Raw genomic sequence first — 15,929 nt, 5'->3', positions numbered from 1 at the left:
GAGAAGAGGCAAATGTTCCCAATGCCAGTTATTTCCTGAGGTGGCATTATTTCTTAACTGATGCATCGATCAACACTGTGAAGATGAGTTTGTGCTATGAGACAGTCCCGATGTTCTTAGATTTCTGCCATCACGTTGCGGTATTCAGCGACAGTTTACGTTACAAGAGCCAGATGAAGTACTGATTCTTTTTAATTCTGCTGCTACATTTAGCAGTGGGCCAGAAAACACTTTAAAGTTTAAAAGGAATTGGATATAGGTTTAACTTTCTCCCCAGTATTTCTTAGCTAGCTCAAGGCAAAGCTATTATTATTTTCGTGTAATTTATCTGAAAAACTCTAAGTGCCAACACTGTAAACATTTTGTATTTTCTCAACTAAACCTTGTCTGAGAACAAGGGTAAGAGCAAAGATAAGCAGGAATAATTCTGTGTATAGTAAAGCTGATCTATCTATCAGCTTGTGGTTTACATTTAAATATGATTTAAAAATAATTTTTAAAAGTCCATGCTACAATTTTAAAGACTATTTCTGTGCACTTTTAATTCTGGACACAATTTTCAAAATTGCATGATGGAGGTAAGAATTTAAAAAACCCACCAGAATGTAAATAACAGGGAAGAACACTTCCAACTGAAAGCGTCGAACATACATTTATGTGCAGAAATCTAGACAACTATACAAGTTTTTCAGCAATCATCTGTTTTATTATACAACTCTATGAACAGAAAATGAACAGAAATACACAATATACTTACCTGTACATGTGAACCTACTTTTTTAGCTACAGATATTATACTTCATACTGACTTTAATTGTACAGTTCATGACTATGTATAACCTTATTGCGTTAAGGGCAAATTCTACATGGGGAGATTCACAGGCCAATCACGCTGGGCATTACCAATACATTCAAAAACTGTACCTCATATGTGAACGTTATCTTCCCTGATCCTGTAAATTTGAGTTTCTTTACAGCTTAAGCTCGTTTGCTATTTTAGATGCAATGTTCTTGAAGGCAATCGATGTCCCAGATATCCGCTTGAAGCGGACCCCGTTGAGGGACAGGCGTGGCAACTTGCAGACTTCCATCTCCCACTGCACGAGGCTGTCCTGCCTCGCGTCTCCGTGGACACAGAAAAGCAAAAACCTCTCTTTTTGTTCATAATCACAGTTATTTGCATCTAACACTTTCCGGATCTCTCTCATCATGTCATTGGGGTCCATGGAACTAGTGGTCTTCATACTCCACGTGAACCGCAGAGAACGTGGCTTAGAATCTTTACCCTCTTCCTTGTCTCTTTCTTTCGGTTCCCCTGACGTGCTTCTAGAAGAAGAGGGCAAAGGGAGAGAATGGAAACAGAAATGCCATTCAGCAAAGAAATCAAAGCACACATAAAGTCTAAGTGGTCATGATTCAGTGCCTAACGAAACCACCCAAGTTACAGACTACCTTCAGGTAGATACGAACGTTTGTGTCATCCTGACGTCGTAAAACCAGACCCCGGGACGCCATCTGCTTTGACTTTGTTTGTGGGAAACAACTTTACAGCTGAAAGTGAAGAACTTGATACTCTGTCAGTTCCTTCCATATTTCTCTAAGTTGCAAAAGCAGATTCTCCATTTTCTGCACATTTACACAGAAACCACTAGCATTCTGCTTATAAATACATTTTTAAAAATGTAAATATCCTTTTTTTCTACCTTTTTTTGGGTAGGAAAAAGACTGGGGACAAACATGCTAGTAATGGCCACAGAGGGGTTATTTATACCTAACGACACTGATAGAGAATGTTGTATTGCAATGCGGTAAAGACGTCAGGTCCCACACGACACGTAGAAGTGTAGACGTCAGGCCCTCTGAGGGTTTCAACATTTTGCTAAAGACATTCTTAAAAAGTAGTCTACAAGGCTCCACATGACCCACACTCCACCTCCCCGCCCCCCCCCCCCCCCGCCGCCATCTTGTATTATCTTCTTCCCTGCTCACTCTTATCAAGACACACTGGACTCCACACTAGTCCCTGAACATACGGGGTATGTTCTTGCCTTAAGGCTTGTGCACAGGCTGCTCCCTCTGCCAGGAATGCTTTTCCCTCAGTGGCTGCACGGCTTCCTTACTGCTTTCAAATCTCTGCTCACTTTCTCCAGGCAGTCTACCTTGACCACCTCAGCTCCTACCATGGCATGGCCAACCCCCAACTTTGTTCTATTTTCACCTCTGTAGCACTTACCACATTCTAATATACTATTTAATTCATTTATTACCTTCATGACTTACTGTCTGACTCTACCACTAGACTGAAATTCCAGGACAGCAAGGAGTCCTGCCTGTTTTGTTCACTGATACTGCTCGGGCCTCTGGGACTGCGCCAGGCCCATGGTGGCTGATTGACACATATTTGTTAAATCAATCAACCTTAGTGAATTGTCCTTACTGTAGGCCTCCCATAAATAACACAGAACCACAGAACCAACTTCAAATAATCGTAGAAAGCTAGACTAGATTATTTATGATTCAGAAGACCTATAGTTAAATTTGTGGAGCCATTTTCTAAAGACAGATGTTGCAATTCTTACTTGCTAACCTGTCTCACTTATATGTGATTTCAAGAAGAAAGGATATACTTTGAGAGGGATTTATAACCTACTACATACATATTTTGTATTTATACATACTTTATATCAACATTATCCTCTAATATATATTCATGTGCACATCTGTGTATGTGAATTCTTATGTGTACATTTGCATACGTGCTTTCCTCCTCATTCCTGGTACCTGAGCCCACCGCTCTGCAAACTATACAAGCTTGAGAAAATAAGGAGAGGAGTAAGTAGAGAAAATGAATTTCTAAAGACTGTTAGGTAAATATGGACAGTATTTATTTCAGCGTCTTCTCTACCATGTTCTTTGTGCTCACTGAGTCTAAGCCACTGCATCGTAAGCCTCCCTGGGCGTGCGGATCTCGTGAGGACCGTATGCACGAGTCCGGTTATGGAATCAGCATGCTAGGGCTGGAAGGGACCCAAGAGAACACGTGATTGAACACTCATTTTAAAAACAGAACTGATGGCTAGGAAACGTACATTACTTTTCTAAGGTCACAGAGCTAATGAGCTGAAACGCACAGACCAGCAACCAAGTTTTCCTTCCGTTCCACCAGGGAAACCTGGTGACCTTGGGACGACAGGTACACACAAGATGTTTCTCTACGTGTATCTCACAGGCATCGCCACTAGTGACATTAACTGTAGAAAGATCCAGAAAATGCTAATTCTAATTAGAATTGCTAACATTTATCGGGCACTTACTAGGTGCCAGGAACTGTGCCAAGCGCCTAACACGCATTATTTACTCATTTAGCCTAACAACCCTAGAAGGCAGCTGGGATGAGGAAGTGGGGGCAGGAGAGTTAGAGTGACCTCCTAAAGTCACATGGCTAGGTAAGGGGGAAGACACAGCTCAGACCCACGGGGTCTGGCCCGGAGCCTGCGCTGTTCACGGTCGCGCCCGGCCACAGCTCTGCAGTGACAGGACCTCATGCTGTTCCTTCCATGTAAAATGGCCGCTATGAGAATTAAATGGCCAGCTAGGACCCTGTAGATAGTAGGGATTCAAGAAGTTTGTTGAAAAGCAAAAAACCTCCCCTCCGCCCAAACCCAACAACCAAAGGGACATGTAGTCACATCGCGAGGATAAAATGCATGCAGACCATCAGCGGCCACCTGTGACTCTCCCTACACTATCAGGTGTCTCCGGGCAGGGGAATTTAGTGGAAAGGCAGGAAGAGACACAAGAGGCTCAAAAGTGATGACTGAGTGAGGGACGAGCTGAAAACAAATGTCCTTCATGTCTCTTTCACAGGCAGAAGAAAAGTCCAGGATATCTGTCCCGCCTCCCTCTGGCTGCCTACCGGGGTGACTCGGGCACCTAACTCAATAAAGAAACATTCCCACTATTGTGACTAAGCAAATAGAGCACAGGTGGCAAAAAAAGATCGCGTAGGAATGCCTGATAAAGTTTTTCCAAAGCTCGTTGTGTTTTATATTTCTATTAATTTTAAGAAGTAGAAGTTAAATTGGGGCTTGTGCTCAGCTGGGCCCAAAATAGCTCCTGAATGAAGCTGGGGCATCTGTCATACTGAGGAACTGCCTGTCGAGGTTCTGCGATGCGTATGGGATCCTTTAATGCTGGGATACACTCAAAATGACTTCATGCCTTCTTTTCTTCAACTTCCCGTTTGAAAACATGGACACAGGTACAAACACGTCACTAAGGTGCTCCCCAAACCAGCAGCATCGGTACCTCCCGCCCAAGTCCCCCCACCCCCCGGAATTCGGATGGGGCTCACGTTTGAAACCCGGTGTCAGCAGGATCACACAGCCAGCGCTGGACGTCAAAAGCCACCAGGGAGGCTGGGTGACAGTCCTAAAATGTGGCCTACCACTGAATGCTCAACCTAACATGTCCTTCTCACGCTAAACCTTCCTACACATCTGGTTAGCCCAGTGTTCTGTATTATCTAATTTTAGTTACATCCTTTTGGTGAGAAAAAAAATCGATCCATATCCCTCTAAGAATTCTCTCCTGCTAGGGTGTATTTTGTAGGACAGGAAGGCTACTTCTCTACAAGGCCTACCCGTCAAAGTAATGTTTAGAGAACACACACTCGAATTAACTTAAACCTCATTAAACGCCAGGCGACGTCAGGAAGACCCGTCCCGATAGAACAATTGAAAACACACATACTATCTGGCTATTGGCTCTATTCAGCTTTATGAGGTGCCGTGGGTATTTCGAGGGCGCGGCTTCACACACGGGGGCCTAGCAGCGAAGTATAATAGTGGCTCCTCACCTTGAGGTGTCTGTTCTGCCACTGGCTTCGCCTTCACTTGGATCCCTCAAAACAAAGTGAAGGTGGAGATTTAATGATAAGAGTGAAAAATAGATCAAGAAAACCTGCATCTAACATGATTTTAAAGTTAACTCGTTAAGCAAACTTCCAGCGCAACACTTCTCGGTTACTAGGCAGTCGGACACCGCTTTGCACGCTTTCACGGCACCAGCTTAACGGTCATCTTATTGAGCGTCTACTGGGTATTGTCAGAGAGGAGATGCCAGCTTGACAGTCTAGGACTGCTTTTGTTTTCGTTTTCTTTAAGCGGGATCTTCCAATTCCCAGTCACAATTTTAAAGTCAGAATTTATCGTTTGGTTGCGTTCCGTTCAATCTACAGTTAAAACCATTTAATAATTTTCAACAGCAAGATCCAACTTCGTGTTGGTTATTAAACGTAATTCTAGTAGTCGCTCAATTTAGAAAATACAGAAATTAGCCTTGTAGTTAAAGTTCAACATACAGAAGTGTTTCTAAAAACAAGTACTGATTTTTGCATAAGCAATTAACTTAACTTCAGATGTGACACTCATGATTCATGCACATGATGAAATGTTACAGCAAACCAACAGCCTATCCAAGCAGGTGAGTCTAAAACATGAAATCAGTCTTAAACAGAAACATTGATCTTACCTGGACATCCACCTGTGAAATAAAACCAGGAAAACTCCACTACTTGTCCTTTTGTTGAACATCATGAATGGTTTTTAAGTCTACCAAAATTTTAACTACTCTGTCATTGTCAAATGCAATTAAGAATCGACACAGGAGCATCGAGCTACACACCAGTTAAAATGTGCGGAGCTGACTTGGGATAGCGAAATACCACATCGCTGGGAAAAAAAATAACCAACTCAAACCCTTAAGTTCATGTTTTCTTAATGTTTTAACCATTCTGGAAACATTTATACTATTTATGTAAAGTGAATGCAACAGGAATAAAATCAGGGCCACTTTCCTCATTCCCTAAATTACCAAATCATATCCATACACTAAGCTCTAAAACTCGAACTGGAGGTTAAAAATACGAATGACTTATGCATCGCCTTTCTTGACAAACATACTGTGTAAAAACCATCTCGCTCTCTGAATCAAAAAGGACAAAGAAGACGTATTTTTGCATTCGGATTGTGGTTTCTTAAATTTCTATGTTTAATGACTGGCGTTTTCAACAGGAAGTGTAATGCTTCAATGACATCTATGTAAAATTTATCTTTATTACAGCACACGCACATAAATAAAACACTGACGTGTACATTTTCAGTCACATGTTGGTGTGCTGGTATAGACTGGAGGGCAGCCCAGCAGCTGGGAAAGACAGTGATGCCACCGCTTTCATACAAAGGAATACACGTCTCATGGGGCTTCTGTTCTCTTTGTATTTTGCCTTGTAAGTCATTGTTAGCAAACACCTATTCCACTGCTGCTGAACTGTAAGCATTAGGACGACACCCTCCTCTGACACTACTTCCCCTGCTGCAATTGTTGAAACTCTCAACGACGGGTCACGTCGTTCCCGCACCCTGCTCCTGCCTCCTGGATGCCAACAGAAACCCTGACTTCAAGCATGTCTGCTACCTGGTGAAGGTTTCAAATCGTCCAGTCGCCACGGAGGGAGGCGGCTGGGGGTACAGAAAGCCAGCTGGCTCTAACACCGTATGCGGCGTGGCAGGGCTCTCCAACATTTAAGACTTAAAAAAAGAAGCCAAATATCTTACACATAGCAAGACATACTCAACTGAACGAATTTGGTTATTGCCTATTAAGAGAGAGCTATGGTTAAAAACTCTTAAGGTTTGATCTAATCTCCAGTTTACACAGCAGCTCTATAGAACCTGTGCAAAACAAACGGTTCTAAATGCTATTTAAAAGGCTTTTGAAATAGTGCGTCTACATCCTCCCTTGACTGAGGAGGACTCTAGTGGAAAATCACCTTCCTAACTGGCAAGTTCTTTCCTAAGACCAGAAAGCCACTCTCTCACGTGGTCGTTTCAGCCTACAGCCTCCTCACCAGCCGGGAAGAACTTACTAACTGGCTTCTTCTTTGCCATCACCGTTTTCAAATACATGAATGATTAACTCTGAACTAGTCTCTATCCTTCCCTTCTTAAAGTTTAGCAACCCAGATCCCTTTCCTATTTCCCCTGCAACATCCTGTCTTTCCATCTTTTTAAGCAGTTGGTGGCACACGATGTAGTTGGTCCCGAAGTACGTGAGGCGTCGTGGGGCCAGGTTGGGCCCGGATCAGCCCTGCCCCTGAGCGTTCCCAGTTGTGCTGCTGGCCACGTGGGCTGCCCGCGTGCGGGTTCCATTTCTTCCGGCCTTAGGCACAGCGGAGTGAGGAGGGCAAAGGGAACAGAGAGAAGGGCGGGAATTGAACCCAGGATGGACTCAGGAAGACGCGAGTGGGAAGGACTGACAATGTGGGAGCTGAGGTGAGAGTAACAAATAGTAAGGCTGGAACAGCTCCGGAACATCAAGAAACTCTCCAGTTTACCTCCGAGGCTCCAGCCCTCCCCAAAGTGCAACATGCTGCACGTACAGAAGACCCAGTGCCCTTCCAGCCTGCCCGCGGCTGCAGAAGCCGGCAGGTTCACTCCTGGTCCCGAGACCGATGCTTTGCCGGTCTCCTGCATCAGATCGTGGGCGGTGTCTGCACAGCCCGCTCTCAAGCTACACAGTGGGACGTGAGGGAATCCTGTACGCGTGGCAGCGAACGCAAACACGTCCGCAAAGCCAAAGCTGTCCATGTGGTGACAGGTCACCTCACGGGAGAAGTGCGAATTTTTCCTCTTCTCTAACCAGACCCAGGATTAATTAAAACATGTCAAAAATCAAAAGATGTTAAAATCTGCTACCAAACTGCTGACAAACGTCAGCAAACAACCTCCTTCCTGCCCTCTCCCCCGCCCCGGCAGCCTCCCAGGTCCCTCTGCTATGTGACGTGTTCAGAAGCTGAGAAGAACATCGTGGAACTTCAGAAATGTTCATGCTGGCTCCCCTCGGAGGCTACCTCTGAACGCCCTTAGCCCCCAGCCTTATTCTCTATTTTGGGACCCGCTTCCTGCCCGGCACTTACCAGGATTCATGACAACTTTATTTGCTCACTTTAAAAATTTGTCTTCCGCACTATTTGACCAAATAAGGAAATGTTTATCGAATGTCATCTTCTGTGTCATAGTAGGCACTCGATACTCAGCAGAAGATTTAGCAGAAAACAAAGCAAACAAGCACATCCAGGTTCTCAAGGGGCTCATCTCAGAGCTGGAAGAGAGAGACGGTGAACGCCACGCCGAGCGGGGTGTTCGGGCAGGTAGTGTGGAGCGCTGTGGAGGAATACAGAGCTGGGAGAGGGCATGTCGGGAGGAGGAGGCTGTGATTGTAAAGAGGGGACTGAGGAAGGTCTCACCGAGGAAGGGACACTGCAGCAAAGACCCAAAGGTGATGTGGAAGAAGCCGGCCGCGGCGTGGGGGACGAGGACTCGGGGCAGAAGGAACAGCGGGTACGAGATCCCGCCCGGGCCTGGAGTGCGTGAGGACATTCAGGTGCCCCGTGTGGCCGGTGTGGGACCAGCGAGGGGAAGGGGCAGAAGAGGGGTCAGAGCAGAAATGCACGGCCAGACCGTGTAGGGCCTCGGAGGCCACTGCGGGCTTCAAATTGTATTCTGAGCAGGGTAAAAGCAAGGGGACAGACAATGCTGAACACAGAAGAGGGGGCCAAGGGCGGGAGCGAAGAGACCTGTTCGCAGGGGGGAAGACGAGCGGTGGGTTCGGCGACCGAGAAGCTACGTCCAGGAGATGCTGGGACGGCAGAGAGCCACGGCCACAGGCCAGCAGGCCCGGCGTGTGCTCTCAGAAATAACTCAAGGTTTGTGGTCCGAGAACCAGAGGGACGGTGCTGTCGGTACCCAATGTGGTGAAGAATGAGGGAGGATGCTCCTGGGAAGAGGAGAGAGAGCTGGATTTTGGACACGCTCAGTCTGGGAGACCATCACATGTCAGCGTGCAGAGGCTGGGTAGACACTGGATATGTGAGTCTGTAGTTCAGAGGAGAGAGCTGGGCTAAAGGCAGAAGTGTGGGAGTTGTTAACGTGGGACGGAATGCAGGGTCATGGGCCTGAATGCGATCACCGCAACAGTGAGGCCAGCCAGAGAAGAGAACGTGTCCGAAGCCTGAACGCTGGGGCGATCTGACAGAGGTCAGGGGGAAAGGCAAGGGGACCTGAAAAGAACCAGCAAACAGCCCGAGAAGGAATAGCTAGTTTGAGAGGGAGGAGGAAACCTAAAAGCGAGCGGGAAAACATTTCAACTGCGTGCAAGGCGGCAGAACTGTGCGAGCTGCTCCTGGAGCGGGGGCCGCGTCGGTCTCGCTCACGGCCGTACCAACAGCACCCGGTACGGTGCCCAGCACGGGCAGGGCCTCACATCTCTTAAACTGATGGCTCTGTGGCAACCCTTCATCCAACCACCCAACAGACCGTCTCCAGGCCACTTTCTTGCATTCTGTCCTGACCTCCTGTCAAGGGCCCTTTTACTATGTTCTCTCTAGAATCAAAATTTTCATTGCAAAGTAAAGGGAAATATTTTACACAAGGCTTCATGTACAATTAGTGATCAGGCTTTGCAACTCAAAACCATTTTCCTTCACTTTGAAATGAATCCTGGCTTAATCAGGAGAAAGTACTGGCTTTTAAAAAGGGCTTTAAATAGTGAGCCACATTCCAACAGCAGAAACCACTGCTAATCTAACTAGGACCCTGCAGGTGGACAGCCAGCATTATAGTCTGTCATGCAGAGTCTGAGCTTGTGGGTCTTTCTCTCTCAAGGTGTCAGGCTGCATGGTCTGTGCCCAAATGGTACAACATTGTTGATACGGTTAGAAATTGATGTTGTGTTTGAGTATTTAAAGTTTTAAATTCAGGGACGCCTGGGTGGCTCAGTCAATTGATCGTCCGACTTCGACTCAGGTCATGATCTCGCGGTTCATGAGTTCAAGCCCTGCATCAGGCTCTGTAGTGACAGCTCAGAGCCTGGAGCCTGCTTCGGATTCTGTGTCTCCCTCTCTCTCTGCCCCTCCCCTGCTCATGCTCTGTGTCTCTCTCTCTCTCAAAAATGAATAAACATAAAAAAAAAATTAAGTTTTAAATTCAGCCGTAATCTTGGGCAAACTGGTCCATGAGAAGACAGGAGACTAAAGCTGTTCTTCTCTTTTCTACTCACACTCTTTGAAATCCTAAAACACTAATAACCTGGACAATTAAGTATTTAATTAGTATCTTTCACAGCAAGCATAATAACTCCTCCCGTTTTAAAGCAAGCGTAACAACTCTCCCTGCTCAAATGTCTATATGGTACAGAGCTTTACCCTTCCCCCTCGTCACTGCCTGTGCCGTCCCCGGGCCACCCCAGGCCGCTGCTGTATTGCTTCCCATCACGGCCAGCTGCTTACAGGCCTGCCCCTTTCAGGACTGTGCACAGACGCGGTCTTGTTCACCTTTGCGTCTTGCTCCTAGCACAGGGCTTTGTACATACAGGATTCTAGCAGGCTTTTAGGAGGACCTAATAATAGATCAAATGGACAGCCACCGCACTGTGTTCAGCAACCTCCACAATCAATATGTGCTGTGCGATCATGCTTACGCTTTAGAAGAGAGCACAATTCCGCTATCTGATCAGAAGTTTGCTATGCTTGTATTCATTGTGTGTCTGCTGTATTTTCACATTAGGCTTTGGGATGTAAAATTATTTAAGTCATCTATGTGACTCCAGTACACAGGCTTTTCACAGGGAAGGAAAAAAAAGTGAACTAGATATTATTACTGAGTGATTTAGAAGTATTCCCAAGACATATTATTTGAAGGATAAATGGAAACTCTGATTTCCTCTTTTTAAATCCAGGGTTTTGAGTTGGGGATAATCTTTTTGTTAAAACACACACATTTTTTTTTTTAATGTCAAATTTTTGCTCTTTCCAATCTGTTTTATACAATTTAAAAATTCTTATCTTGCGCATTTTTTTCTCTGTCTCTTAGGGGAAAAAATACTTTACATCTGCTTTGATTTTCTTCTTCAAACTTCTGTAAAAGAGGGGCTCTGGTGAAATACCATGAAACCACTCTGGAAAATCACCGCAAAGATTAAAGAAAAAAAAACAAAACAAAAACACGTCTCCTTTCTAATTCCTAGAGGAAGCAAAACACCACAGCACCTCGGTACTGACCTGCGCACGAATTTGGATGTTATTTTGCTTATTATACCCGTTGACGTTCCCCTCCTGGCGTGCGCGAAGGCGCCCGTCTCGTGGGAAGGGGAAGCGGGTGGCCCGTTGTGTGCCGCGCTGCGTCGCTCCCGGAGCTGTTCGCCGTGGAAAGTACTGCGGCTGGAGCTCCCCCGGGGGAAGCGGGTTCGGTCTGGGGTGCTGGCACTAATACTGTGAGCAGATGGGGAAGCAGCAGGCGCTCGCTGGGTCGCCCTGTGGGGACAAATGAAGATCTATTATTCAGAATAATGGCAGAGAGAGCTCTCATGCTAAAAACTACCCGAACCTTGCCATGGCTACTTTCGTTAGGCCCCATTTTCTCTGCTCATGTTAGACATCCACGCGTTAGCTGCATTTAGGGTATCACTGCACGGAGAGGGATAACATTTCAGTCTGCAACTAAACGCCTTTTATAAAAATACAGTTATTAAGGATTGAGAAGTTATTGAAACAAGGATACAAATACCCTTCAGTATCAGGAATGGCAGACTGGGGCTGCTGCATGTATATTTTTTCACTATTCTCTTAATTTCAACCATTCAGCAACGTGGAACATGGATTTTATTATTTATCAGAAAGCATCTGAATGGAGTCATTTCCTGTTTACAAGCTAGGCCTCAGGGACAGCACGATGCTACAGGACATCACCAATACGAATAACAAACCGAACTAAAGACGTTCCTGAATTGGAGAAATCCTAGCATAGACAAATACTAGAAAAACAGGCATATCATTTTGTACCTAAAAGGGCTCTTTGAGATCATCTGTTTCCCTGACAGAGAAACAGAAAGTCTGGTTTTACTTCAAAAAGGTACTGGGCAGCAGCCAGGGTTAGCCAGAAGTCTTCATTCTCAGTCTCAAGTATTTTTGTTGTTAGATCATAAAAAATTCAATTTACCTGAATGACAAATCAGGCAGCAATACTTCAGGGATGGATTTAAAACAAGATCCTTACAGAAAATTCCTCTAGAAAATGATTTAAGTCATAAGCAACATTTTTGAAAACAGGTAGGGATGTGGTATGTTTATGTTACGATTCAACTTTTCCCTTTGCTACAGATACCGAATCTTCTCAGAAAGTTCTTAATGCGATGGTGCCTATCATATATTTTTGTTTTAATATTTACTTATTTATTCTTGAGACACACACAGACACAGAGACACAGAGAGAGGGAGAGAGAATCCCAAGCAGGCTCCACGCTGTCAGTGCAGAGCCCGACGCAGGGCTCGAACTCACGAACCATGAGATTATGATGACCAAAATCCAGAGTCGGATGCTTAACCGACTGAGCCACCCAGGCGCCCCTGGTGCTATGTTTTGAAATGAGGTGCACCCAGCATGTTACCCGGGCCGGTAAGCTTCAGAGCCGTCTTTGATGGTTGGCAGTGTAACTTTGACAGGGTGGCCGGAAGTGGACATAGACTTCTGGTGGCGTGGTCGAGCCGAGGGGACAGCAGAAGCCACAGCCGAGCCTGCAGAAGATATGCTACTTGCGGACATCTCCGTAAGGCTTTCGACAGAAAACAGTGGAGAGGACCATGGAAATGTAAAAAAGAAGAGAAACTGCAGTTTACTAAAATTTAAGAAATAGACCTTCAACAATCTAAATCGACTGTACCTTTCATGACTGAGACACTTAAAAGAATTTACATTAGTGGCGTCATTCGTGAATAACAAAACCGTATTCTTGCCAAAAAGATACAGAATGAATTTACCACCACCTTCCACTGAAAAGAGCTCACACACGCTTGGTCTACAAATGCGAATCTGAGAAGGCATGAAGTTCCTCTTATGATCGGAGACCTTTTCCACTTCCCAACACTCAAGAGTTTGATGTAACATGCTGCTGTGGTTTATTGTCCCTCATCCAATAAGAATTCGTAATTACAGCAAAAATACAGTCTCCAGAAACATCATCAAAATGCTTTCAGCTCATATTATGAATCAATAGGTTAACTGTCGTAGGTCAAAGGAGCTACAGATTAGGACTTGGTATAGGAAAAGTAATACGTCAGAAATCAATCCTCAACTCCTTTTCTAGCCTGAAGGATCTTCTATCTGAGGATAATACATTTACTTTGCATGCCTTATAATAACACTTTACATGTCCGTTAATGGAGAGGAAACCAGTGGTAAGCATGCCCTGTCCAGTCCACTGAAATGAGGAGGAATGGGGCTAAGAACAGAATTTTATTTGAACAGGCTCCCTGCACTTTGGTACTATATTGGCGAATAGTCCTTACAACTCACGATGAAAAGAAGCTACATTTTTTAAATAATAAAAATAATATGATTTATCATTCTTGAAAATAAAACATGTTGAGAATTCTATGGTTCTCAATCATCAGTTAAGATGGCCACATTTCTTTAGAGGAAGAAAAAGCAGACCTTCATTATTTGGATACAACAATGGCCTGATGGGAGGGGGAAGGGTAAGAAACAAAGGTTAAAAAAAAGTGAAGTCAAAGATAAAAAGGAAGCAGCACATAGATAAGAGAACAAGACTGAAATTAAGATCAGATTAGGATGACTAGTAGGATGTGCTTTGTTACAGGGGAACACTTACTACCAGATTTTATCTAGCAAAGCTCGGGGTAAGAGCATTTATCTCCTCTTTCCCCAGAGTAGGTTCCCATCCTTCCATCCTGGTACAGGAAGGGAGACGCCTTCGTTCGAGTGCCTGCTTGCAACCATCCTCTCTAGGACTCCCTTTTCCTCTTGACCCGTTCGGCTCCTCTTTGGGCAAGAGCAGTCCTGCACGAGGATGACAAAGACAGCACCGTGTGGCGCTGTGACAGGTACCTGCTGTCTTTTCCGTTCTGCAACGCCACGTATCGATCTGCACTCCTTTCACACACATACGTGTTCCTTCTTGCCATGCTACCTCCAGGATAGACATTGCTCTTTAAGAAGGAAAAAAAAAAAGCCATCTTAAAATTGTAGCTGTAGCTGTGGAAAGTCAAAGAAATGAATTTAAGGTGCAAAGGACTTTGAAGAAAAAAATCCATGGCAGCATTTTCATTTATCAGAACCTTACATTAATAAGCTCGATCTCACCCACTCCTCCCTCCCTCCCCCCCCACCCCCCCACCCCCTCCCTCTCAGATTGTAGGAGTGAAAGGCAAAGCCTAACGAGCTCGTATGATTTTAGCTCGTCCTCTATAGCAGCAGTGAGCAGGTGTTTGGGAGCAACAAGGAAGTTGGATTTTTATTCTTCCCTTTAAGCTGGTGGTCCGGAGAAGGGTGGGGGCAGGGGTACAGGGAGCGCTATGGAACCAGGGGCAAGAGACGACTCCACGAGAAACATCACCACAAACCGGAAACCTGTGGCGGTGACAATGGCGGCCCCCTGGAAACCTGCAGGCTGCCATTCTTCACCTGCTCAGGGGACCCCACCCCCACCCCACCCCAGTCAATGGTAATGTTGAGGGGACTAAATCTCCAGGGTCAGAGACATGCCCTGCTGCGGCCACCAACAGTGTGCGTGTGCAGGGCCTCAGGACATTCCCTCATTGCAGGTCTTAGCCAGGAGGCAAGCCGAGTCTGAGAAGTTCTGGAGAAATGAGAGGGAATAGGCAAAAAGGGACAGAATCTCCTTGTCATGCACACAAGCACTGATCTATAACCCCTGCTGTCGTGCCTGCCCAAATCCCAACTAGTTATTAGTACTAAACTGTACAGGAATGACTTCCAAAAGGGATACATAATCTTCTGTTGAATCCTTATTCCAACAGAAAAAAATACCCTATTTCTGGCTAATCGAACTTTCACTATTCTCTAAAATACATAACCAACTTAAAATGTGTTTAATCATAAGGGCAAGAAAGTTAATAGATATATGCTTCGACTAAGTTTGGAGGAACAAAGAAGCCTCATGTAAACAAAACTGTTAAAGTGCAGATTTCAAACTCTTCAAAAGTGCAGGTTCCTGGGTGGAAGGAATTTTGTCACCATTTACACAAAAAACAAAAATTAAAAGCTATACAAGTACGGCAGCAAAACAGACTAAGATTATGAAGAATATGTTTTTAGGTAAGACACTGTCCACATTAAGTGAGGGCAGAGAAGTCAGGTTTCACCATGGAGAGATGCATTATGAAACTAGCTTGCATTACAGTTCTTAAAAAAAACCCTTTACTTTTGATGATTTCATCATTTGGGCTGTATTGTCACAGGAGCAACCTAATTGTGCACAAATTCCTGGCCAATTGTCTCTGGCCATTTTCAGTAACACTATTTTGCTTCTCCAAGTGTGATGGGTGAACAGTTTCTCCTTCAAAACTGTACCTTCTGGATTCGGGAGCTTCCCACGCCACCTCCCTTCTCTTTGCCCCTGGATGCCAGTGACACTGGGGGTAGCAGCACCCCCCCCCCCCCCCCCCCCGGCCGCCAGGCAAACAGCCGAGGATCATGCACAAGTTATAGAAACACAGGTTCACTGACTCCATGTGATACAGGTTCATCTGTAAAACTAACTTTTAGAACTGACTTTCCCAGTTCACATAACAAAGCTCTGATGGCTGATGAACAAGTAAGGCTCTTTTTGTTTAGGATTTGGGACCTAGAGAGAAACTACCCTTGCAGACCCCTTAACTCTCAGCTTGGCAACTTCCCTAAAGGGGATATACAAATTTTTCTGCATTTCCTAAGAAACCAACCCCTGTAGACAACCCCCTGGGCTTATTTTATACTAGACTGCATGTTATATAATCACGCTATAATTTTTATGTAAAACATTTTATTTTATAATCATTATCTTAACCTTTCTGA

General features: G+C 45.0%; 1 protein-coding gene across 3 annotated transcripts in view; it reads right to left on the bottom strand.

Annotated features, from left to right (window-relative positions):
* Nucleotides 1-684: 684 nt before the first annotated feature.
* Nucleotides 685-15,929, bottom strand: part of MARK1 (microtubule affinity regulating kinase 1) — a 115,851-nt gene continuing 100,606 nt past the window's right edge. For 2 of the 3 annotated variants that reach the window (XM_042924934.1, XM_042924936.1), the window contains 5 exons: nucleotides 13,962-14,062; nucleotides 12,505-12,669; nucleotides 11,120-11,371; nucleotides 4,859-4,903; nucleotides 685-1,326 (listed from right to left, as the gene is read on the bottom strand). In XM_042924934.1, coding sequence (XP_042780868.1) covers nucleotides 972-1,326; nucleotides 4,859-4,903; nucleotides 11,120-11,371; nucleotides 12,505-12,669; nucleotides 13,962-14,062 — 918 coding nt within the window. In that variant the 3' untranslated portion in view covers nucleotides 685-971. The remainder of the gene's footprint in view (nucleotides 1,327-4,858; nucleotides 4,904-11,119; nucleotides 11,372-12,504; nucleotides 12,670-13,961; nucleotides 14,063-15,929) is intronic. The other variant, XM_042924935.1, reaches the window with a different exon arrangement.

This window comes from Panthera leo, chromosome F3 (genome assembly GCF_018350215.1).
Source record: "Panthera leo isolate Ple1 chromosome F3, P.leo_Ple1_pat1.1, whole genome shotgun sequence".
NCBI classification, from domain to species: Eukaryota; Metazoa; Chordata; class Mammalia; order Carnivora; family Felidae; genus Panthera; species Panthera leo.
This window is presented reverse-complemented; position numbering and strand designations above follow the sequence as displayed.